Here is a 25,552-nt window from a genome sequence, read left to right as displayed (position 1 = left end):
AACTTCTTATGGAGCGGCTGTACGAAAAAATATAAGTTTTTTTTGTTGGTTTTACTGAATTTTCAAATATTTACTAATTATTGCCGTCTCAATTTCAACAAATTTCCATCCAAAAACCTCCTTTTTCAGCTATTTTTCACTATTTATTTTTCACTAATTTCCGCACAAGGTTACTGTAATTGTCGTAAAATCTTGCGAACTGTGTGCAAACACCGTCACGGCAGAATGCAGAATCCACGTTTTCAATTTTTTTTTCTGACGAATTTTCAACCATTTTTCACCCATTTTTCAGTGAAAAACCATCGAAAAATGTCAAAATTTCTGGAAATTAATAAGAGGGCGTTGGTTCCGGACTATTTGCACAAAAAATCAATGTTTTATATTCTTGAAGAGGTAGGAATTTTCATTTTTCGTTAAACATTTCCAATTTTTTAGTTTCAAGGGAATCTCCAGACGTTTGGTGGCTATCCGTATGGTTGTTCTTACGGAAAGGAGGAAGAATGTGCTCAGTTATTGATGAATGCAGCGAAAAATAGACTTCGTAAACTTTTTTTTAGAAAAAAAATTTAAATTAAAAAAAATTTCTTTCAGGAATGTACGGATCGGCTCGCGAATTCGCGGAGAATCTGAAAATCTACGGGAGTTTCAGTGGAAATGATTTGTTTTTCGATTTAGATGAATTTCCGTATCAAACGAATGCAATTGTCTATCGAAGTCTGAAAAACGATGAGGAATACATCTGCAATTTGGATCTTTTCGTGATTCTTCAGAATATTCTTCTTGGAATTTCGGAAAATCCTCCGATGCTGCTCGCAGCGGCTCTTGATTATTATTTGAAGAATGTGGAAGAAGAAGAAGAAGTTAATGAGAATTCGCTCAAATTTGTGCGATTCGACGAGAAAATTTTTGAGGGAATCGAGAAGGATTTGAGGGAGATGATTGCGGAACGCCGGCCAAATGTATGGCAATAAACTGTCTTCCATAGTGCGAAAAAGAACATGAAACCGATTTTTTCGCGCTTTTTCCCGTTTTAAAGGAATAAATTGATAGTTTTTGGCTGGAAATCGCTAAAAAAAAAGACGATTTTTAATCATATACGCTTGAAATTGATTGAAAATGGCATAAATTAAGAGTTTTGGCTGAGAATTGGTCAAAAACCGTCAAAAATGACAATTTTCAGCCAAAAACTGTGATTTTTTGCGTTTTTGATTGAAAATCCCCAAGTTTCAGCGTTTTTCAGCCAAAACCGCTGAAAAACGATTAGAAAATGACAGTTTTTCGCCACAATCATTGCGCCGTCTAAAAACCTGAAAATACTGGATTTTCAGTGCAAAAACGCTGAAAAATTGACTGGAAATGTCAATTTTCATCACTTTCCTAAAGTTTCACAATTTTCAGCCAAAAACTGTCATTTTCTAATCGTTTTTCAGCGGTTTTGGCTGAAAATCACAAAAATTTGCAAATTTTCAATCAAAAACGCAAAACATGGTTCGAAAATGACACTTTTTGACCAATTTTCAGCGAAAACTTTGAATTTATACCATTTTCAATCAATTTCCAGCGTTTATGACTAAAAGTCGCAATTTTTTCGCGATTTCCACGCAGAAACAGTAATTTGCTAACCGTTTACGGTTTTGGCCGAAATCGTCATTTTTAGCAATTTCCAGCCGAAAACTATCAAATTTATCGCATTAAAACTTGAAAAAATCGGCTTCAGTACTTTTGCGCAGTGTGAAAGATCGTGTTTTATAGATTTGTATTTAAAAATACTATTTCAGGAGCCCGAACACAAACTATTCACTTCGGAATTTCCTGAAATCAAATCTCTAGTAGATGTTATCGAAAAAAGACAAGAATTGTTTCATCCGAAAGCTAAAGTTGTTCGTCTTTTTGAGGATGGCGATCAGAAGTTTGTGATGAAAGCGGAAATTGATTATATACTCAACAAGACGAAAGATGATACTGAAATTCGCTTTTTGCACACAATGGGAATGGAAGAAGCTGAACGGACACTTGGGAAAAACACTTTTGAGGTTTTAATCTTATTTTGGTCTCAAACGGTCAAAAAAGCGGCTCCGGGACAGTTCGCAACTTCTTCACCGCCTCAATTTGCTTGTTTTTTCAGTGACAACTTGACTTTTTCAGACAACTAATTGTTTGAGAAGTCAACTATAATCTTTTTTATGGTTTTCATAAAAGGAGCCACAAGGAATTTTGTCCAAAAACCAAAAAACAATTTTTTTGAAAAAGTTTAAAATTGTTTTTTTTATAGAACTAGCCGATCTTTAAAAACTCAGAAAATGACAAAACATGACCATACTTCTATAAAAAAAAACAATTTCAAACTTTTTCAACAAAAGCTTTTTTGTGGTTTTTTGGACAAAATTCCTTGTGGTCCCCTTCATGAAAACCACAAAAAAGATTATAGTTGACTTCTCAAACAATTATTTATCTGAAAACGTCAAGTTGTCACTGAAAAAACGTGTTTCTGGACTCTGTTTTTTATATTAAGTAGAAAAAACGACGAAATATCTTCAAAAAGTAAGTGAAAGCAACGAATACACTAAAATTCTAAGCCACATTTTTACCTTTTTAATTCCAAAAACTAATTTATTTCTGAAAATAGAAAAATAAGATAAAATCACCGATTTTTTGGTATTAATTTAGCAATTTTTATGCAAATCTGAAATTTCGTATTTTCCCAATAGTTTTCTCGTACTGTGGAAAAAATAAAGTTCCGACAAGAATTTTCAAAAAGAATTTTTGCGGTCTGAAACGCAAGTGCGGCAGGGAGTTGTGGGTGGAGCTTAAGCTGCAAGGATGAAATTTCAGCTAAATTTTTTAACGGTCAACATTGAATTTCAAGATAAAATCGTAGTTTAATCGATTTTTCAACGTTTTTGCTGTAGATTTGCATATTTCTCATGTTTTTTGTGTTTTAATCGATTAAACATGAAAAATGCAATTAGGTATACAGCAAAAAGCTTTGAAAATATCGATTAAAATACGAGTTTATCTTGAAATTCAATGTTGATCGTTGAAAAATCAGCTGGAATTTACCCGCTTGCAGTTTAAGCTCCGCCCACAACTCTCTGCCGCACCTGCGTTCCTGCACGCGATTTTTTTTTGAATATTCTGGTCGGAAATTAATTTTTTCACAGTACGATTGAATACCCTGGGAAAATACACAAAAAAATCAGTTTTTGCACAAAAATCGCTAAATTAATACCAGAAATTGGGGATTTTTCTCAATATTTTCTATTTTCAGGAAGAAATAGTTTTTGGAATTGAAAAGGTAAATGTGGCTTAAAATTTCAGTTTATTCGCAGTTTTCGTTCACTTTTTCAAGACTTTTTCGTCAAAAAAATTTACGGCTCGGCCCGAAAAATTGGCGCCACATTCAAAAATTTAAAATATTTGTCGAATTTTTGAATTTTTTTCGCGAAAAAGTCAAATTTCCGACTATCACTCAGAACTAGAAGAAATTCTGAGAAAGCATAAAAAATTGTTACATTTTTGATGAAAAATTGAAAAGATTTCAAAAAAAAATTTGGAAAAAAAAGATAATTTTTTGAAGCCGGGTCTTCGGGCCGGGCCGGGCCTTGAAAATTTTCTACCGGGCCTTGACAACTATGCTCAAAACCAATTCTCTCCGTATTTCATAAGTTCCCGCGATATAACTCATCTATTTTCAGTTCATCCGCTGCCCAATCCAACGAGCTAAACACCGAGCTGTTCCCATCAAAGGCTGTGGTGGTGGAAAACAAGAGTCCAATTTTTACATTCTCGCCGTCGACGCCCTATTTGAATATCTCCGAAGTGCCATTTTCGGTGCGAAAATTCTCCAAAAAATCTCGAATTTCGACGAGTTTTTGCGTGTTTTATCCGATTATCAGAACGTTTTCACATGGGAATGTGTAAGGGAAAAAGAACATTGATTAGTCTGAATTCCAGCTATTTCCAGAAAAGTCCATATTTCATTAGAATGAGTGTGTTGAATGGATTAGCAAAATTGTCATCCGAAGTAGAAAAACTTCCAGCGAAAGAAGTGAGAAATGCGAAATGTGATGGATTCACTCTACAGAATCTGAAAAATGAGTTGAAACATCTCGGGCTCACTGAAGCATTGCCTGAAATTCAGGATTACGCAGAAGTGGTTTATGATCATGTGGATAGAGTGAAGGCCGAGGAATATCTGAGAACGTGTGACTTGTTTGATGCCATCGAGCAATGTCAACTCATTTGTATCTTCAATCGAATTCCAAATGTAGGAAATCGGGAAATTCTATGACAGTCAAAAACCCCGAAAAAAATGACCCAAGCAGCGAATTTTCAGCCCGAAAACGCAATTAGTGCTGGCCGAACTTTTTTCTTTGGTGTTTCTAGGCCACGGAAACTTCCGATCCAAAATCCCTATTTTTCAGTCGGAAAAAAATTCAGAGCGAAAACACCAATTTTCAGCTGAAAATTGACATTCCGGGCTGAAAAATATTAACATTTTTAGACACGCGTCTTACAACCGCGCTCTACCGAAACCGAAGAAAATTGCGTGAGAAATTGAGAGACCCAGAGAAAACGAGCAATTTCTCAAGGGGTTTTCGGTAGAGCGAGGTTGTAAGACGCTTGTCGTGCTAATGTGTAATTTTTCTATGAAATATTGAATATTTCAGCTCGAAACTCGATTGCAGACAACTTTTCAGTCGAAAATGTCGATTTCGAGCTGAAAATTTATTTTTGGATGTTAGCAGTTCGCCCCCCTTACAACTGCGCCCTACCGCAAACGAGAGAGTATCTGCGAGAGACGCAGAGTTTTTTCTCGCGCCGACACAGGTTTTTACAGTTTTTGACTTGTTTTCGCAATTTTTCATTGCAATTTGCAAGAAATACTATGAAAAAATGCGAGAATAGATTTAAAATAACTGTGAAAATCTGTGTCGGCGCGAGAAAAAACTCTGCGTCTCTCGCCGATACTCTCTGGTTTGCGGTGGGACACAGTTGTAAGAGGGGAGAACTGCTAATATCCGAAAAGAAATTTTCAGCTCGAAATCGATATTTCCGACTGAAAAGTTGTCCGGGTGAACTAATATGATGCTCAAAACCCCCGAAAAATTCGCAATCCGCGAATTTTCAGTCTCTCAAAATTTCGTACTGGCCGAACTTTTTCTTTTGTGTTTCTAGGCCACGGAAAACTCTTCCCCGTCCGTTTCGCGATTGTACTGTAGGTTGTTTACAATGTTGTCAGCTTATGGGCCTATTCACAAGGTCGCGAAATAGTTAGTTTTTTCTCAATACCTATTTTTGATCCAAAATCCCAATTTTTCTGCCGGAAAAAAAGAATTTCAAAGCGAAAACACCGATTTCCAGCTGAAAAGTGACTTTCCGGAGTGGAAAATATATAATTTTTCATGAAATATGGAATATTTCAGTTTGAAACTCGATTTCAGACGACTTTTAGTCGAAAATGTTGATTTCGAACTGAAAATTCGGAATCTTGCGGGATTTTCAAGCCGAAATTTCGCTGCTTGGATCATTTTCGGGGATTCTGACTGTTATTTTGACGGAATCCCTCAATCTTTTGTTTCAGCTCAAAAAGTTCCTCCACAATCAGAATGGATGTGGAAGAGTTGTCGGATTGAAGTGTGATGAGTGTGAGAAGAAGACTCCAGAAGTCCAAATTTCGTCTCAAACCCAGGATCCGAGCAAAGCAAGCATTTATTCACAAATATGTGAGGAGATGATGGAGATAAAGAAAGAATTGGAAGATTTGAAGAATAATTACGAAAAAGTTGTGGAATCTGAAGCCAAATTGAAGGAAGAATTGACTCTGGAAAAGGAGAAAAATCGGGAGACAATTCTCACGTTGAAGGCTGAAAATGCCGCGAATGAGAGAGTAATTCAACAGTTACTCGATAAATTGACACCAATTAGTAGCAATGAAGACCGTCAAAATGCCGTTGAAGAAGCTCCGTTCGATTGGAGTGGTTTTCCAATCTGATATAATAAAGGAACCTTTTCGGAGTTTAATTTTTGTTCTTTGTTGTAATTTTTATTAATTCAGTGATAGCGATGAAAAATATTGTATGTTTTATTGTTTTTCATGATAATTGGTGGAATGTTTTTGGGAAAGTTAATTATGTTTTCTATTATTCCGGGGACATTTGAACTATTGAACCGATTTTTATTCAATTTTTGGTGAGAAACTATTGAAATTGAAGTAAAAACTAGGAAAAACCCAAATTGTTACGAATGTTTTGATTTTTTTGAATTTTTTCGCGAAAAAGTCAAGTTTTCGACTATCATTCAGAATTAGTAGAAATTATAAAGAATTATGAAAAAAAATCATAGTTTCGGCGAAAAATTGAAAAAAAGTCCAAAGAAAATTTAAAACACTGGTTCATTTTTTGAAAATTTTGTCTTGACCCGACTCAACAAATATGTATTTTTGCATAGTTGTCAAGGCCCGGCTTCAAAAAATGATCCTTCTTTTTCCCAAATCTTTTCAATTTTTTATCGAAAATGTGACCATTTTTGGTGAATTTTCAGAATTTAGAAGATATGGCAGGATTAAGAATGGAATTTTTCCCGGAGAAGGGAATTCGTGATGTTCTCAGCTCAGCAAATCTTCAGAAACTAGATCACATGTAATACTCGAGTAGGGAGCAAAAGTGTCATGTTTAAAATAAATACTGTAATTAAAGTAATATATTATCGAAATAAAAAAGTTCCGACATTTTTTGTTGCGACAATACGTGAGTCCCGCAAACCACTTTTGGCCAAGCCCGACAAAGCCCGAAGGCCCGGCTTCAAAAAAAGGTATTATAAATTCACGACACTGCGCCGCATGGCTTTTGGCGCCTCTAATTTGTTCAAAATGGTCTCGAAGCGAAAAACATTATTTGCATTTATTTTTAGACCTGCAAAGCTCGAAAATAGGGTGTTTGATCTTTTTCAACTACGAGACCATTCCGCGAAATTTCTAATAAATGGGATGCGCCTTTAGAGCCATGCGGCGCAGTGTTCTGAATTTATAATACCAATTTTTTACCAAATTTTTTGAATTTTTAAAAAGAATTTATACATTAAAAGAGTCCACCCTTTTGATGCATAACTGATATTGATTAAATCCTGAAGAAAAGTCAAAGATTCTACATTTTCGGACAAAAAATTGAACGTTTTCAAATTTTCGTTCATAATTTAGGCCGTGAAAACTTTCCTCATGGCCCGGCCTGGCCCGTTGCAAATATGCGAATACTCTCCTTCTGGCAATTAAAGGAGGACTGAAGTCATATTTTTTTATTTCAGATTCTGATACTTCAGAAAATTCTGAACAACTTTCATCATTGGAGCATGTGCTAAAAATCGCTCTAAATGCACTAAATTCACGTTTTCCCGGCTCAAAAGGAGCCTAGATGGAAGAGTTTTCCCACGCGAATTTTCGCCCCCGTGAAGTCCTCTCGGACAAAAATATTTCTTTTTATTTCTCGATTTTTCGTTTTCTTGCTTTTTTCAACAAATTTTCGTGTTTTTTTCAATTTATATCGTAAAAAAGAAGAAAAAACACGATATTTTGTTGAAAAAGGCAAAAAAACGAAAAATCGAGAAATTAAAAGAAATAATTTTGTCCGAGAGGACTACACGGAGGAAGAAATTCGCGTGGAAAAACTCTTCCATCTAGGCTCCTTTTGAGCCGGGAAAACGTGAATTTAGGGCATTTAGAGCGATTTTTAGCACATGCTCCAATGATGAAAGTTGTTCAGAATTTTCTGAAGTATCAGAATGTGCAATAAAAAAGTATGACTTCAGTCCTCCTTTAAAAGAGACCTGAATTTCTTTTTGTTTTATTGCAGATTCCGATACTTCAGAAACTTGCAGTATTTTTAAGGTTTTTAGATTTCGATAAGTCCATTTCTTCATGAAACAGATAGTTGCATTATTTAACTTAAGTCCGAAAAAAAATGCTAAGAAAGTTTATTTCGGAAATAATGAAAACAAAAAAAATTCAGAATGGGGATAAATGAGAATTTAATATTATCAAAACAAAAAAGTAGCGACACTTTTATTTCGACAATAAGTATAAGGATTCAAATCAGGAAAGTTATTCTCGCGATCTAGCAATTACTGCTTCACTTTCACGTAATAACTTTCGAATTTCACTGCAAAGTGCTCTCGCATTGTGTTTCTCTCGATAGTAATATTTCATATTCTTATTCTTTTTCATATTCTCAAGTTTTTCAATCATCTCCAAAGCCTGGCGGTGCAATTCCTTCTGCCGACGAGAGAATTCTTCTGGACATTCCTTTTCCTTTTCCAGTCGCCGTCGAAGCTTCTCATTCCTTCTTTTCAATTTCGCCAGTACTTTATGTGTTTCTTCTTGTTTCATCCACTGAATCGCCTTATCTTGTTCATCTTGTCGATTTTCCATCAAAACCATTTTGTGTTGTAAAACATGCCACTCAGCGAGAGTCTAAAACAACTATATTGAACGTTGTATTTTGAAAGAGATGCCACTTACCTTCAACTTTCTATTCATTTCTGAATTCAGAAGAATAGATATTCAGAAGAAAGAAGAAAATCAATATGTCAGTCAGCCGTTTTGACAGGAAGAAATGAAGGGAGGAGGATGAGAGAAAACGAAAAAAAGATGAGGGATAAGGATTAGTCCGTTGTCATGGAGACCTTCTCTTCTCTTTCGTTGGGCTCCTCAATCAGAAGATTTATGTCATCTTTGCATTCACCGGGACATTTCAAAACCAAAAGTTTGGAAACTGACACAGGTGGTTTGCAAGCGATGCGTTACGGCTCCTCCAGACGATTTGGATTATATTGGTATCAAAAACGAGACTCGTTACGAAACCGTAACCAATCCGTTTGCTAACGTCTCTGAAAGTTGGGTATACGGTCTGTGCGCAAACAGATAGGCCGACGAAGAACAAAGTAAACGGAATTTTTTTTGGAATTCCAGTATTTTTAGGTTTTTAAACGTCGACAAGTCCCTTTCACCGTGACACAAATAAATACATTATTGAACTTCATCCCGCAAAAGTAAAATGTTAAGAAAGTTTATTTCAGAAATAATGAAAGCAAAAAAAAAACTCCAGAACACGGTGACTGTGCATGAATAAGTATAAAGATTCAAATCAGAAAAAGTTATTATTCCTCCGATCTATCAAAAAATGACTTGATTTCTCGAATTAACTTCCGAAGAGCACGGCAAAGTGCTCTACTTTTTCGTCTCTCTCGTTCTAAACCTTCCATCTTCTTATTCTCTTTCAGATTCTTTATTTTTTGTGTCGTTTCACAAAGCTGACGGTACCACTCTTCCTGCTGACGACGGACTTCTTTTATATATTTATTTTCCTCTTCCAGCTTCTCATTCCTTCTTTTCAATTTCGCCAGTACTTTATGTGTTTATTCTTGTTTCATCCACTGAATCGCCTTATCTTGTTCAACCTGTCTATTTTCCAGCAAAACCATCTTTTGTTGTAAAACCTGCCATTCAGCCAGAGTCTGAAACAACAATATAGGACATTGTATTTTATGATAGATACTTACTTTCAACTTTCTATTCATTTCGGAATTCAGAAGAATAGGTTTTGAGAAAAAAAAAGAGAATGAATATGGCAGTCAGGTGTTTTGAAAGGAAGAAATGAAGGGAGGAGGGTGAGGAAAAGGAAAAAGAAGAGGAATAGGGAATAGTCCGTTGTCATGGAGACCTTCTCTTCTATACGTAAGGCTCCTCAATGAGCAGATTGATAGCTATCTCTTTAGGCACCGGGATGTTTTGAATCCAGAAGTTTGGAAACTGACAATGGTAGTCTTTGGAGAGCTCATAACCTCGGCTCGCAGAGACATTTATCCGGTTTTGACTGCAGGAATGGACTCCCCGTAGTCGAAAGTACATATTACCAAATTTATAGATCGTTTGACTTCCTCTGTGAGAGACTTGGCAGCTATGACTTTTTGAACAATGAGTATGTGTCCATTTGTCCGGATGTCCGACGTTCCCGTTTTCTTTATTTGTATACAATATAGTAAGCATAGGTAATTCAAGTTTATTGGAAAAAGTGAGAGTATCATTTAAAATAAATGTTCAACATAAAAATACACAAGTTATACAAGGTATTACCTCTGCACAGTTTTTACAACTTCGCTCTACCGAAATGCCTTTGAAAAATGTCTGTTTTCTTGGAGTCTCTGAATTTTGCACACAAATTGTCTTCCATTTCGGTAGATCATTTAAAATAAATGTTCAACATAAAAATACACAAGTTATGTGCTAGTAATAATAGTAATAAAAACACGTATTATATCTTTTTTCCAGAAAAGATGCCCTTGGATAAAGAAGAATTTAATAAAAATCAGGGTGAATATTAAAAAGAGGTTTTGCCTTCATTCATCTCTCTCCGAAGCCTTGAGTGCCCTCAATTCGAGACATACTTTATGAAATCGACGGCAGATTGCTCTCCCATTTCGCCTCTCTCTTTCTAAACCTTCCGTCCTTTTATTCTCTTTCATCTCCTTAATGTTTCGAATCGTTTCCAAAATCTGGCGACACAATTCCTTCTGCTGACGTTCAAGTTCTTCTTGGTGTCTTGCTCTACGCCTTGCCTCTAGTCGACGTCTTTCTTCTCGTATCTCCCTCAGAATTCCCTCATTTTCTTCATCTTGTCGATTTTCTAGCACAACCATCTTGTTTTGTAAAACCTGCCACTCAGCGAGAGTCTAAAACAACAATATTGAATATTGTATTCTGAAAGAGATACCTTTACCTTCAACTTTCTATTCATTTCTGAATGCAGGAGAATAAATTTTGAGAAAAGAGCACAGAATCAATATGTCAGACAGCTGCTTTGAAAAAGAAATGAAGGGAGGAGGGTAAGAGAAAACGGGAAAAGAAGAGAAATAGGGATTTGTCCGTTGTCATGGAGACCTTCTTTTCTATTCGTAAGGTTCCTCAATGAGCAGATTGATAGCAATCTCTTTAAACTCCGGGATGTTTTAAAACCAGTAGTTTGGAAACCGACAAGGGTAGTCTTTGGAGAGCTCATAACTCGGCTTGCAGAGACATTTATCCGGTTATGAGTCATGGAGACCTTCTCTTCTATACGTCGGGCTCCTCTTTGAGAAGATTAATAGCAATATACCATCTCTGCAGGCTCCGGGACGTTCCAAAACCAGACGTTCTGAAACCGAGACACTTGGCAGCTATGACATTTCGGAACCATGACAGTGCCCCACATTCTTGAATTACATACAAAACAATGTATTATTCAAATTTATTGCAAAAAATAAAAGTATTATTTAAAAAAATATTCAACATCGAAGAAACACAAATCATATTAATAAGAAAACAGTTTTTTTTTCAGAAATTAGAATGAAATAAACTTTCTTCCACCTGAAATGTGTTAAAGAAACAGGGTGTAGATTAACAGAAAGAAAAATTTTAAGTACGAACTAAATTAGAATAATTTAGTGATACAAATCACATTTTAGTTTGGAGTGGGGGCCCTTGGGGACCAGGAAGCTGTCAACATTTGTTGCTTGTGGACAAATAAGGGTTTAAAAAATGATAGGGGTAAAGAAGTTTTGTCATAAAGTTATGAGTTCTATGGTCTCATTATCTCCCAGCTAGAATAAAGCTCCTCTAATTCGTTATTTATTTTCCGAATTTCCCGTTGAAGTGCTCTCTTATTTCGCAGCTCTTTTTGTATTCCTTCCGTCGTTTTCTTCATATTCATCTCTTTTATGTTCCGCTCCGTTGCTGCAAGCTGACGCTTTGCTTCTTTCAACTGATGATCGAGTTCCTCTTTACGTCGTCCTCTACGCTCCCATTCCGCTTCTCGGCGTGTTACTCGCATCATCAACAAAATGTAGTGAGCATCTTCAACTTGCTCTCCAGCTTCTAACTCTTGTTTTATGACCTTCCATTCAGCCTGAAATGATACAATTTTTCAGTGACTATTCGGTTTCAGAAGAGATACTTACCTCCCAGTTTCTATTCGTTTCGGAATCCATGAGAATAGATTTTCAGAGGAAAAAGTAGAATCAATATGTCAGTCAGCTGTTTTGAAGCAAGGAATTAAAAAAAAAGCGCGTAAGAGAAAACGTAAAAATGAAGAAGAGTGCGGACGGATTAGTCGGTTGTCATAGAAACTTTGCAGACCATCTTTTCCTACCCTCTTTTCTTTTTTTCTCTAATCTTATTCTATTTTGTCTAAATCTCACGGTTATCACGTAATCCGTATAAGTCGGAGGATCGCTGCTCAGAGTTTATCAGGATTGTATCAAAAGAATTTATACTAGAAAATTTTGCCAAATTTTCAAATTGTGTCAAACTTTCGTGGTTGACCATTCAGGGCTGTCATAAGCATGGTATCACAAATTCAATAATAATTATTGTCTCTCTGTTCACATATCTGTCTGTGCCCGTATCAGTCCAGATGTCTGTTTGTGAATCGTCAGTATTTTTCTCTTCGTTTGTGAAAACGTACAAGTCAAAGCTTGTTTGCAAACAAATTTAAAATCTGATAGATTTAACTAATTGTGAGCTAAATAAAATCTTCTTTATGATTTGGATCTTCATACAAAAATAATTATTTTAAAGAATTAAAAAAGAAACGATGCATAAGGAAAACACTACTTAAATTTGTTGTAATTGGACAATTGTCTGTCTGTCTGTCCTTCCGCTAGTCCAGATGTCTTCTTGCATCTCCCTTTCTCTCAACATGTTTCTGGAGCATAAAGAAGAACTCCCTTTTTTCTGTGAGGACTCTGTCGAAGACTACATTTTCAATCATTTGACATGTGTACACCAGTGCCCTCGATATTTTTATCTTCTCTCAAGATTGATTGATGAAAACAGGGCGTTATCCCCACGAGCAATTGGTTTTGAGAGATAAGAGCGACAACAACATAAGATTTCGATTTTACACTTCACTCTCCATGTGAGCCTGGAGAGAAGTAATTCCATCAGGACCTCTACCAACCGTAATCAAAGAGGTTCACCAAACTTCCATCAACTTTTCTACTTATCAAAGTCTCTGACTCGATACTCGACACTGTTACACATGAAGCGCTTCGTTATGAGTATGTGCGAGGAGTCGTGTAATCTCCGCGGCGGCTGTTACTGAATCAACGGAATCCTGACGTGTCGATGTCTCTCTGGGTATTCAATGTTGACACCTTCACCGAGGACAGTTCTTCACTACGTAAGCGAAAACTCTGACCATTTTTCACCTTTATTTTCTTTTTCCAGTCCCGGTCATCTTATTCGTAGTTTTTCTTCTTCTTCTCCTCGTTGGTGTCGGAATTGTCGTCGTCTACCGTTTCTGCTTTCGTCGGTCGGAATCCGATCGTGACGTTGAGTATGGTGGCGTGCCGAGGAATGAACGGGAATCGCTGTGGCTAAAGTTGATGAAGCAAGAATTGGAAAGTCTAAAGAATAATTACAAAAAAGTTGTGGAGTCGGAAGCCAAGAAAGAGGAGGAGTTGTTAAAATTGAAGGAAGAATCGACTCTGGAAAAAGAGAAAAATCGGGAGACAATTCTCACGTTGAAGGCTGAAAATGCGGCGAATGAGAGAGTAATTCAACAGCTACTCGATAAATTGACACCAATTAGTAGCAATGAAGACCGTCAAAAGTCCATCCATTTCCTTCAACCAACCCAGTGACGTTTTCACCAATATTGATTTGGTCGATATCGATGCAATTTTTGGAATTAATATTTGTTCTTAGTTGTAATTTTTGATAATTCAGGGATAATGATGAAAAATGATAGAAATGATGTTTTCTATTAGCTTGGCTTCAGGACAATTAAACTATGATTGAACCGATTTTTTATTCAAGTTTTGGTGAGACACTATTGAAATTGAAGTAGAACCTAAAAAAAGCCGAAAAATTCAGAAAACTAGTGATTTTTAGCTTAACAAAAACTGAAATCGGCTTTGCGGATATCGAAACGGTCTACTTTCTGTAAAAGCTTCCCGTGGCGTGTCTGTTTGTCCAGATGTCTGATCGTATGGATCATAAATAGAGCTTGATTTTTGTAGTTGACAATTTTTTGTGAGCTCCGCCCACTTTTGAGATATGCGCCTTTGAAACCGACAGTGAGAAAGAGCGTGCTTCACGGACTTCCCCTTTTAAAAGCCCCCATATCTCAAAAGTGGGCGGAGCTTACAAAAAGTTGTCCACTTCAAAAATGAAGCGCTACTTGTGATCTATACACTCAAAAAGCAACCAATACTGTGATACCATCAGGGAGGCCGTCTCACACTCACAAAGTTGACAACTTTCAACTAAAAACTGCAAGTATCGCATTCTTTATGGCCAATACTGTATGGAAAATATAGTATGATTCAAGCCCTCTAGCTACAGTAACCCAAAGAACTGTAGGGATTCAAAACTTTTTGAGATAGGTTGACTACTAGAAACCAAAATTACGAGATGACAGTATCATTGAATCTACAGTATCACTCTAGAATTTTCGTAGCTACAGTAACCAGAGACATCAAACAGAGACATCGAACTCGTCGAGGTCTACATTTTGGTATTTTTAAGCGAGTTATGCGTCCTCCCGGTTTGCAAGTACACTCTTTTTGGCGGGCATTGTCTGTCGTCTGTTTCTCCGCTAAGGACATCCCTTTTCACTTTCAAACTTTCTCTCCGCGTCTAATACACGGTTCTTAAGAAACGATTAAAAGTATTCCGGCATTCGTCAAAAAAAAACACTCCGTTCCCATTCCAGATGAATCAAAACCTGTTCTTCGAATACCCAATTCTAAGAAACCAAAAAAAGTTAGCGGATAAATGATATCTACTTTTTGCCAATGACCTAAATAAGTCTAGGTGTATCTCTTCCGAGACCTTTTTTAAGTAGTTGAACAGGTTTTCGCGATGTTATATACCCCGATATGAGTTGTACTTTCTCCAGTGTTCCTTTGAGATGTCTTACCGGATAGACGTCAAAAACGACATCTGCATTTGATTATTCTAGAATTCTGATATATTTTTGTAATTTATATTTATTATTGGATTGAAAGTCATTGAAAAATGTGAGTTATATTAATAGAAACAACTGTTTTAACTGTATTTTCACAGAAAAACCCAAAACAATATGTTGATTGGCTCGATGAGCTACTAAGTTATGTGATCCGGACCCGTTGAAAGAAAAGATGAAAATCCAGAATTGGTTCGACCAGGAGAGTTTCTCAGTGATCGGTTCCAAAACAGAAAACCAGTTGTGCAGAAAACGGAACAACTTCCAGTGAAGGATTGCCGCTATGACATGGGAATCATTTTCGACTCATCTGGATCGCTGGAGAAGAACTTCCAGAAACAATTGGAATTCACCACGAGGGTTAGTTTCAAAATCCTTCAAAAACCCACCAGGTTTTCAAAAAATACGAAAAATCTGATTTCTGATCTGACAAAATTTACCGTAACTCTCTTAAATTTCAACCAAATCTACGAAAATCTATATTTTTGTATTCAACTCATCGAGACCTTTTATATATGATCATTGGGTCCCACCACGAAAACTACAGTACCCCAATTCCAGGCGTAGATGGTAGTTTTGTGGTAGGACCCAACATGATTATACTCATTCGAAGCTTCTTGACAAGCCAAATTCAAAAATTCATGTTTCAACAACATTGGGGCAAAATTTCGTTTGATATAGTCACTTTAAAAAATGATTTTTTTTCGAAAAGATCAATTTCTGAGTTTTAAACTTTAAAATTATAAGTAGAAACAGTTGAACGTAATAAAAATATAAATATCTCAATTCTCGTAAAATTCTGAAAAACTATTCTCAAGTGAATGTATTTCAGGTCGCAATCTTCCAATTTGCCGGCAAGACAAAGTTGAGAGTTTTGGCAGAAAACAGACTGAACTGAACACCATCATAGGGAGATCCCTCTTCTTTTCTGGCACAACGTTCACGAATGGAGCACTCAATACTATGGCAAATCTCTACCAGAAATCTAAGAGAGCTAAATTGAAAGTAGTTTTGTTCACCGACGGTTACAGTGCGGAGGATACTTCGGAATTCATTGAAATGTATTTATTTTCCCACTTTATTTCCACGTATAAAAATTTGGACTAAAATTGATTTTGGATTTCTTGAATAATGCAATTTTTTCACTGAAAATGACTTAAAACGCATATACAGTACCCGACAAAAAGGTATCAATTTTGATTGTTTTCAGTAGAAAATGACCAATTTCGAGAGTGGGTCATGGTAATTCTGATTGTCACACCAAGAAAACTTTTAATGGATCATACAGAACAAGGGTAGAACTTCATTTTTGTAGTGGACAACTTTTTTGTACGGACACTCCCTAGCAAGTTACATATCGACGAAGCAATTTTTCCTCAAATCGACCAGTTTTAGTGCAAATTAGTGTGATTTTTGAGCTGTCCACTTCAAATGACTCCAACTCATTTGGGAGTGTCCGTACAAAAAAGTTGTCAACTACAAAAATAGAGCTTTACGTTCAAAAAAGGTTCATGGTGTGAAATTCAGAATTACTATGGCACACTCTCAAAGTTGGTCATTTTCCATTGAAAACATCCGTAGTTGATATCTTTTTGTCCGGTACTGTATCTCAGTTCAGGGAAGTGTTCTGTAAAATGAAATCACATAATCGGAATCAGCGTGTTGAGAAGTACATATGAGTCAATACGAAAGGCCGAATTACGTCTAGAACATTGCCCAGTTAGAGGAACAACCCCTCTAATCCAATGTGTCCTCTTCACGTGATTCTTAGCTGAACGAGACAGAAAAAGAAAAGAAAAGAGAGAGACGCGAAAGTAGTTTTCATGAAGAGTTAGTTAGTTTTAGGAGGAATACATTTATTGAAGAAAGAAAAATTCCGGGGTAATATTCAAATTATTTGGGACTAAACTAGAAAATGTGTCTTTCTTTCAGAACCGTTCTGACCAAGACTAACATGGTTTATTGGCTTCAAAATGACGATTCCTCATATTTTTTGTCTGCTCGGATTTGTTCTTATTCAGGTTCTACATTAATTACAGTACCTCTCAAAAGGTTATCAACTTTGACTGTGTTCAGTGGAAAATTACCAACTTTGACAGTGTATTTCGGTGTCACCTGATTGCCCGATAAATTTAATTTTGTATGGGTTAAATAGAGCAAAAATAGCACATCATTTTTGTAGTTGACCATTTTTTTGTAGAGACAATACCTTGAAAGTTACAAGTTGTCAAAGTGAAAAGCTCCAAAATTTTGCTTATGAAATTAGTCCGTGGATACTTTGACAACCTGTAACTTTCATGGTAGTGTCCCCACAAAAAAATGGTCAACTACAAAAATTATATACTATTTTTGTTATATTCAACCCATACAAAATTGTGTTTATCTGACAATCAGGTGACACCGAAATACACTATCAAAATTCGTAATTTTCCACGGAAAACAGCCATAACCTTTTGAGCGGTACTGTATCTTTGTCTATTCTGATGTGTACCAGTTCATATCAGAATGGTTCTGATCCAATTATCATTTACTTTTTGACATTTCTATATCCATTAATTCTATATCCCCTTTTTCAGGGATTGGATAGAATATTGAAGAGAACATGCCATTTTTCTTCTAAACCTCACACCCTTCCTCTCCCCGAGCAGCTGCTTGCCCTGGTTAGAGGCGAAAGCTCCACGCCCTGAGTGCGCAGAAAATGTATGCAATTTCACCAAGGAAACGCGGCAGAGACGTGCTTGACCAATCCAAACGCGCCAACGACACCCCAGACACCAGGAAAGCGGGAGGAAAGAGAAGACGGAGTGTCCTATTTCTCTATTTTCAATTATAGGGAAATGGCAGATGGGGCGCTCCCCACTGGCCATCTTACATCCCCCTCTCTCTCCCATCTAATGCCCCCCGTCCCTCTCCGTTCCCCTACTTTCTGCTTCTCTGCTCTCTCTAAGTCCCCATCTCGCTCCTTTTCTTCCCCCTTTTTCGTCACAAATGCACACCGGATAGCCTACTGAATGGCTCGTCGAACAACATGTCTGCCTTCTGATTTTATTTAAATTATTATTGTTTTTTTTTATATTACTCTTCCCTCTGTTATGCCGAGACAGCTTACTGAATAGCCGTCGAACTACATCATCTACTCACTGATTATTCTAGAATTCTTGTACTATTATTTATTTATATTTACTTTGTTTTATTTGGGTGGACACGGTTATGAAGGTAATACTATTTGAATTCTATAAAAATGTTTTTTTGAAAAATTTCTTCAAAAAACTACTTTTTCAAAAAATTTATTACATTTCTTGCATTTTTTTCTCAAAAAATTTCGAATCATTTCAAATAGCTCGAAAAATAACTGCAAGAAACGGATTTTTTCACATTTAATTCAATTTCTTTCATTTTTCGGACTGAAAATCCAGTTCTTTAAGACGTCGCAGTGCATGAAAAAAAGTCCATCAAAATTGTAGAAAAGGAAATTCTCTATCTTATGAGCCAGAAAACGTGAATTTTGGTCAGAAATTGCCATTTTAAATTAAAAAAATCAGATTTTCAGTCATTTCATCCAATTTTTTTTCTAAAAATTTTGACAGTTTCAAAGCAGTCAAAGTAGCTCCCTAAAGTATTTTTCTACTTTTCAAAACAATGAGCAAACAGTTTGAAAAATTGAAAAAATTTCAGATAACTTTTCTCAGTTGTACTCTTTAAGCGGTCGTTTCAGTTTTGTTTCATAGAGCTGAACAAAACTTTTATGAATAAAAACTGTACCTCTTTACTCCTTAAATATGTTTTAAAGGGGGACCGCGGTATTCTAAAATTGAGATACTTTATATGGATCGACTCAGAATTTTGCGAAAAAGAGAAAAGTCTCTTGGAGCCAGGTCCGAAAATTAGTCTGAAACGAGTTATGAGGCCTCAAAGTGTCAAAAAAGGGCCTCTCACCGTGAAGATTTGCCTAATTTTTCAAAATTTTTTCATATTCACGGCGAGAAAATTTTACTTTGAAAATAAGGCAAATCTTCACGGCGAAAAGCCTTTTTATGACACTTTGAGGCCTCATAACTCGTTTCAGAAGAATTTTCGGACCTGGCTCCTTATATTTACTTGCACAAAAACATTTGGATGCGAGCAGTAGTAGAATGTATGAAACCTTGATAACCCATGTTTCAGATGTCAGGAAAACCGTGCTGGAAAGAATTAAAGAGTTGGTAGTGGACCGGAAACCCAACCAATGGGAGAAAATCGAAGAAAATTCATAAGGAAGCAGATGAAGTTCCAGAGGAGGTAATTTTCAGATAAATTAAAGTTTTTAACGTTTTTTTTTGTCGTATTTTTCGATATGTCACATGAAAGTGAAAGCTTATTTTTTATTGAATGTGAGAAATTATCAAAATACATTTTTCCATACGTGAATAGATTCATAGGCAAAAAGATTGTTTACGGAGTAAAAAGATCACAAGTAGAACTTCATTTTTGTAAATGGCAACTTTTTATTAGCTCCGCCCACTTTTGAGATATGCGTCTTTAAAGATGAACGCGCTCTTTCTCATTGCCGGTTTCAAAGGCGAATATCTCAAAAGTGGGCGGAGCTACCTGAGAATAGTCAACTACAAAAATGTAGACCTTAAAATTTTGTACATTTTACTAGTTGGAAGTTTTTTCCTAACTCCACCCAGTTTTGAGATACACCCTTTTCAAGTTTTGGAGAGACGCAGACAACGAGGGCGTCTAGCTGTCTGCGTCTCTCCAAAACTTCGAAGCGATGTATCTCAAAAGTGGGCGGAGCTAATAAAACGTTTTCAACTACAAATATGAAGCTCTACTTGTGATCAATACACTCCATAAACATTCGATATTGTGTTTTTAGCTTTCGACAAAAAACTGCAAAGGTGTCGAATTATTGATGGGCAGTACTGTATCTATCAAATTACTTGCTATCAGTTATCGTTCTGTTCATTATAGGAAATTTTGAATTATTCAACTTTAGTTTTTTTTAAACTATTGGTTTTTATTTCAAGTTTCTTTTTTCCAGCTCACATCAATTGAACTGGACATAAATGTATGTCCACTTCACACCGAACGCTGGTCCAATTGGTGAAATTCGGAAAAATTTCAAGAGAAAAGGAGCACTCCAATGCTTTCTTGGAAACTTTGAAGACAAGAAAAAGAAAGTTTTTCCCGTTTGGGCAAATGGACATCAGCATCTATCTCTCAAAGTTTTACAGTAAGTTGAATCTAATCAAATAACAAGATTAAAAATGAATTATTTCAGAGACATGCTCACAAACGAATGCCGCTTGGAAAACTGTTCTTTAATTGTTGATTCTGTTGGAATCTACTTGCAAAGGAACGTGAGTGTTACTAATAGTACAATTCCGCAAACAGAACAATACGTTTTTTCAGAACTGCCTTCCTCAATTGAACCGGGCTTGGATTCCTTCGAAAGACAAGAACGGAAACGACAAATTTTTTTGGCTGAATAAAAAATATGTCGCGATGTTCACAAAACTGGAATCTGGACGATACCTATATCAGCTTCTCAAAGATCGAAGAAGGCGGAAATTGAGGTATTTTTTTAAATTAGTTTTAATATGATTGAATGACCAGGAGTGTTTTTCAAAGTGCTTATAATTGAAAAATTGGAAAAATCTCCATTTTGTTTTCTAATTTTACAGTATAGGCCATATAGAGCTTTGCAGTTTTTTGTTCAAAATTGTCAACTTTGAGAGTTTGAGGCGGGTTTAATAATATTATCACAATATAGATCACAAGTAGAGGTTCATTTTTGTAGTTGACAACTTTTCGTTAGCTCCGCCCACTTTTGAGATATGCACCTTTAAAGATGAACGCGCTCTTTTTCACTTCGAAGGCGCATATCTCAAAAGTGGGCGGAGCTAACAAAAAGTTGTCAACTACAAAAATTTAGGGCTGGATTTGATATACAATTTTGTAATTGCTCGTTTTTTGTTTGCTCCGCCCACTTTTTAGTTATGGGTCTTTGAATATAACAGTTTTAACAAGTCCATACCACCAACCATTTTTTTGCGCCAACGGCGCTCCAGATGGTTTTTTATAACGATTCTAGCCCCGCAGGCACGCCAAACTGTTTTAAATAAACAATCTAGCGCCGCAGGCACACCAGGACACTTTTGCGCTGGAGGCGCGCCAGATCACGTATTCTAGCACCGCAGCCATATTTAAAGGCGCATATCTCAAAAATGGGCGGAGCTAGAGAAAAGCAGTCAACTACAAAAATGACGTTCTACTTTTGATCTGTATTTTGGTATTACTAGGAAATCCGTTTCACACTCACAAATTTGACCATTTTCAAAAAAAAACTCCAAAAGTGTCGCATTCTTTATGAACAGTACTGTATACCGATCATTCAATTAGTTGTATACGTTTTGTCGTCATCAAATGTTTTTTTTTCAGTTTTGCGCAGCCATCCCACTAATCAAAGAATTTCATCACGTGCTCTTCTCAAGAACAAGAGTGAATGAAGAGTTGTGGGCCGAATGGAAGAAAGAATCAAATGCACTGTTGGACAGATATGGAGCAATAAAATGTAAACTTTTTTATCTTTTAATTCATATCTTTATATCTTTTTTGTAGTTTATTAACCGGTATTCAATAAACCTAATTATCCTCAAACCGTGTTCTGTTTTGCCATGTATATGAAAAGACTGTCTCCTAGACCCCACCAGAGGTCTATGCCACAGTAGACAAAGACTGAAAGACAGACTTGCAACAGGCCAGGCAGGTAAAATCATCAAAAAATTTCCATGAAACATATCTTATCGGATTCAGCTCGTCGAGACGCTTCAAAAAAGTATAAACAAGCCTATGTTTGAAGGAAGTCGGGTCTCACCACGAAAACTACCGTAACCCAGGATCGGCAGTTTTCGTGGTGAGACCCAACTTGCTCAGAACCTAGGCATGATTATACTCATTCGAAGCGTCTTGACACGCTGAATTTCATGATATAAATTTCATGACCGAGAATTGGGTTTCTCGACCACGAGAGCTCAAAATGTGAGTTTTAGAATTTTGATTAAAATTTGGAAAAAAAAATTTTGTGAAAAAATTAGGCGCATTTTTGAAAGATGCAAATGACATCGTTTTCAACATTTTCGGGAATCAGCTGATGTATAAAAGGGGGGCTTGGCGCCCTCCCTTTTTAATCTTATTACGAACCGAGAGAGGCACACTTTCACTTTTTTCATAGAATCTATTTAGAAGGGTAATTTCATTTATTTATTTCAAGGAATATTAGAAAAGTAATTGAAAAGATTGGAATATGGATATTAGAATAATTGATATAGTTCAAGGAATTTTTGAGGGGATATTTCATAAATTGTTTTTTACGTGCCATAACTCGGTTATGTAGAAGTTGGATCCTTTCGTGACCCTGCTCGCTGCCGTGTAGAATGCTCCGGGTTTCATAAATTCAGTCATATCGGTAGGAACACGAGCCAGTGATGTGTCAAGGATGACGTTTTCCAATGTTTTTCCTTGTTCCTTGTGAATAGTCAATGCATAAGCATTGTCCATTTTAAACGCGAACGATTGATGAGGTAAGCCACGAGGGATTCTCATCGATCTTCCAATGCGGGGAAAACTGAAAAATTGGAATTTGATGTACCGTTTTTTCATATTTTGAACTCACTTGACTTCGATATAACCTGAGGGTTCCTTAACCGCTTTGTGCGTGAAGCCCAAATGTTGGCAAACCTAAAAAAATAGAGTATAAGTTTCTAAATTTACTGTTTTTTCATACCAAGTTATTGAACTTTGTGACACTTGTTCTGAATGGGGCCACAATGAAAGACTGAGGATTGTCCGCCTCTTTATACCATCCTGCCATTTTCGATGCAACGAGATTATAATCCATGAATCTTGTGCAGATTGTACGATCCTTGAGGTATTGTATATCCTCTGTGTTGACTCTCCCGACTCTCCATCTATCAAGTCTTTCTTGTTGGTGCGCATCACCGCTTTGACGGTGATTTGTTTTGAACTTGATGAGTTCAAACAAATCCCATGAAGGAGCTGAAATTAATATAGTGTCAATCTATTTGAAAAAAGGAATAATTTACCTTCGAATAATTGGGGAGTGTCTCGTTCGTCTGTCTTGTTGTCTATGTCTCCGATCGCGGGGAGTTGGAGGAAGTCTCCCACGAGAATCACAGAACATCCACCAAATGGCGCATCATTTCGTTTTTTTCTTGTGTTTAACCCTTCTAGCATTTGGGCATCCATGAGCCCAACCTCGTCCGCAATGACTATTTGCAAGTTCGGGTCGTGGTCATATCCTTTTAGGTCCCATTTGGATCTGTCGGGAGTCCAACCACAAAATGCGTAGATTGTCTTTGCATCTATAGCAATTGCAGTAAGATTTGTGGGAGCTACAGTTTCGAGAGTTAGTCCCTTCTCAAAAAAAGTTTCAAACTTTTTAATGAAAAAAGATTTCCCTGTTCCTCCTGGGGAAATGATTGCGAATAGTGCTTGGCCCTAAAAATGTGCATTCAAAACTTGATTCATGTGTTCTATTATTCAAAAATATGGCTCTATTCCAGTTTAGATGTCCTTTAAAAACTCAAACGTCCCAAAAAACATTTAAACCTCCCAAAAAATATGTAGACGTCCCTTGAACACTTTCAGTGACTTTTAGTGTTGAAATGACGTCTAAACCAGAGTTGCGCGGAAGTGATTTTTTCTAAAACGGAAGTCGGAAGTCGGAAGTAAAATTTGTAATCCGGAAGTCGGAAGTCGGAAGTCGGAAGTAAAATTTCTAATCCGGAAGTCGGAAGTCGGAATTCCGCGCAACTCTGGTCTAAACATTTTTTGGGACGTTCAAATGTTTTTTGGGACGTCTAAATGCTTTTTTGGGACCATTTAAACATTTTTGAACATATTTGAGATCCGAAAGGACGTTTAAGGGACGTCTTAGTGTTTTAAGGGACGTCTAAATGTTTTTTGGGACGTTCAAGTTTTCAAAGGACATTTAAACTGAAATAGAGCCAAAAGTATTTACTATTTTTTTTAAACTCACTTTTTTTTCGATAGTTTTTAGAATTTTTCGAATGTAGAATTCTTGTTCGTCACTGAGGGTAGCCATGATGAGAACTTTAGCGTTGAATAGTAGAATATTCTGATGGAAATATGAAAATACAGTGTTGAAAAAATACAGATCAGAATTCAAAGAAAATCATTATAAAATATAGTTTTGACAGTCCATTCAGTAGGACGTCTTGGGGATAAGAGTGATGATTTTAGGAAGAAGAGGGGAGGAGCAACCATAGCGGAGAGCTAATCTGGGTTTCAAGTAGTCACCAAGTTGTGATTTTCAAGGACGAATAATAAGCCGATTTGAGTTACTGGTGTGAAATTCAAAAAGCGTCCCCCCTCCCCCCTTAATTCAAAAATATGACCCCCAAAATGTGTCCTGGAATAGGATTATAGGACCTCCACTCATAATACCTCCACAAAGTGGATTAGAGAAGGCTCCCCCTCTCCCCATTCAATATAATCCCCCCATCAAGATTAGCCCCCTTGCCAAAGCAAAAGTGCTCGCTCCTAATTATCTCCACATCCTCTCGAAGGTAAGATCTCCGAAAACGCAGGAAAGCACCTACTTAATTAAAGATAAGATCCCCGAGAATGAAAAGAAAAGAAAAAAACACCCTGTCAGAGATAAGATCTACGCGGGTGGTATAATGATTATGGTATCAAAGTTATGATTAGTTATTAATTATAATTACTCAAGTTTTATGGAACTTTTCCACCTTAACGGTTCAATTTCTATCAATTTTTTTCACAATTTTTCAGTAACCCATTGGATTTGAGATCCAGGATCCTGAATTTATGGATTACTGTAGTTTCCTGGGTGCTAGATATCTAATCCTATTGGTTACTGTACTATTCTGAATTTAAGATCCAGAATCGGGGGTACTGTAGTCTCAGGAGGAGTTCTGTAACTGGGTTACTGTAGTCAGATCCCTCCCGATCCTTCGATCCTATAGGCTACTGTAGTTGGATCTTGATTTTTGGATCCTGGATCCCATAGGGTTACTGTAATTATGACTTTATCGTTTTTTTTTCAAGTTTTTAATAAAAACTTCAGAAACAGAAAACTATTCAAGACGGGGGAAACAAGTTCCCGCATTTTTGAAAATTTCCCTTTATATAATATTGCTCATGACCTCGAAACTCGGCTCCCAATTGCGTTTTCTTAATTGGGGTACTGTACTTTTTTGTTTATGAGGAAACAGAGAGATGCAGACGACAGGGAAAAAGGAAATGTGAGACTGTTGAATGTTTCCTTGTCGAGTGGCCCCAAGATTAAAATCTTTCAATAAAACACTCTTCACGTTCTGCCGAAAGAAGACAATGTCTCTTTGATTTAACATTCTTTTTACATTGGAAAATATAAAAAAGTTTTATTGAAAAAATATTTTAAAAATAGGGATCCACGGGGTTTCTCTATTCTTTTTCAACTCGGACTTGATTTCACATTCCCAAATTGATGACACAGTGAAGCCAGTAAAGATTTTCTTGCCATT

General features: G+C 36.5%; 6 protein-coding genes across 6 annotated transcripts; 3 read left to right on the top strand and 3 right to left on the bottom strand.

Annotated features, from left to right (window-relative positions):
• Positions 1 to 309: 309 nt before the first annotated feature.
• On the top strand, positions 310 to 5,995 carry GCK72_011186 (uncharacterized protein; the record flags this gene model as incomplete). Its single annotated transcript, XM_003092687.2, has 7 exons — positions 310 to 393; positions 436 to 541; positions 592 to 959; positions 1,779 to 2,033; positions 3,696 to 3,917; positions 3,965 to 4,267; positions 5,585 to 5,995. The coding sequence occupies 7 exons, from the start codon at positions 310 to 312 to the stop codon at positions 5,993 to 5,995; spliced, it is 1,749 nt and encodes a 582-aa protein (XP_003092735.2).
• A 2,100-nt stretch (positions 5,996 to 8,095) lies between these two features.
• Positions 8,096 to 8,530, bottom strand: GCK72_011185 (uncharacterized protein; the record flags this gene model as incomplete). Its single annotated transcript, XM_053728276.1, has 2 exons — positions 8,096 to 8,464; positions 8,513 to 8,530. The coding sequence occupies 2 exons, from the start codon at positions 8,528 to 8,530 to the stop codon at positions 8,096 to 8,098; spliced, it is 387 nt and encodes a 128-aa protein (XP_053587853.1).
• A 1,859-nt stretch (positions 8,531 to 10,389) lies between these two features.
• GCK72_011184 (uncharacterized protein) lies at positions 10,390 to 10,787 on the bottom strand (the record flags this gene model as incomplete). The annotated part of the gene is made up of 2 exons (XM_053728275.1): positions 10,390 to 10,722; positions 10,770 to 10,787. 2 exons carry the CDS (start codon positions 10,785 to 10,787, stop codon positions 10,390 to 10,392), a joined length of 351 nt encoding a protein of 116 aa, XP_053587852.1.
• Positions 10,788 to 11,606: 819 nt separating this feature from the next.
• GCK72_011183 (uncharacterized protein) lies at positions 11,607 to 12,015 on the bottom strand (the record flags this gene model as incomplete). The annotated part of the gene is made up of 2 exons (XM_003092680.2): positions 11,607 to 11,933; positions 11,986 to 12,015. The coding sequence occupies 2 exons, from the start codon at positions 12,013 to 12,015 to the stop codon at positions 11,607 to 11,609; spliced, it is 357 nt and encodes a 118-aa protein (XP_003092728.2).
• A 1,138-nt stretch (positions 12,016 to 13,153) lies between these two features.
• Positions 13,154 to 13,671, top strand: GCK72_011182 (uncharacterized protein; the record flags this gene model as incomplete). The annotated part of the gene is made up of 2 exons (XM_003092676.2): positions 13,154 to 13,208; positions 13,256 to 13,671. 2 exons carry the CDS (start codon positions 13,154 to 13,156, stop codon positions 13,669 to 13,671), a joined length of 471 nt encoding a protein of 156 aa, XP_003092724.2.
• Positions 13,672 to 20,047: 6,376 nt separating this feature from the next.
• Positions 20,048 to 21,444, top strand: GCK72_011181 (uncharacterized protein; the record flags this gene model as incomplete). The annotated part of the gene is made up of 4 exons (XM_053728274.1): positions 20,048 to 20,214; positions 20,263 to 20,341; positions 20,394 to 20,557; positions 21,423 to 21,444. The coding sequence occupies 4 exons, from the start codon at positions 20,048 to 20,050 to the stop codon at positions 21,442 to 21,444; spliced, it is 432 nt and encodes a 143-aa protein (XP_053587851.1).
• Positions 21,445 to 25,552: the final 4,108 nt, after the last annotated feature.

This window comes from Caenorhabditis remanei, chromosome III, assembly GCF_010183535.1.
Source record: "Caenorhabditis remanei strain PX506 chromosome III, whole genome shotgun sequence".
NCBI lineage: Eukaryota > Metazoa > Nematoda > Chromadorea > Rhabditida > Rhabditidae > Caenorhabditis > Caenorhabditis remanei.
Note: the sequence above shows the minus strand (reverse complement) of the source record. Positions and strands in the feature narration are given on the sequence as shown.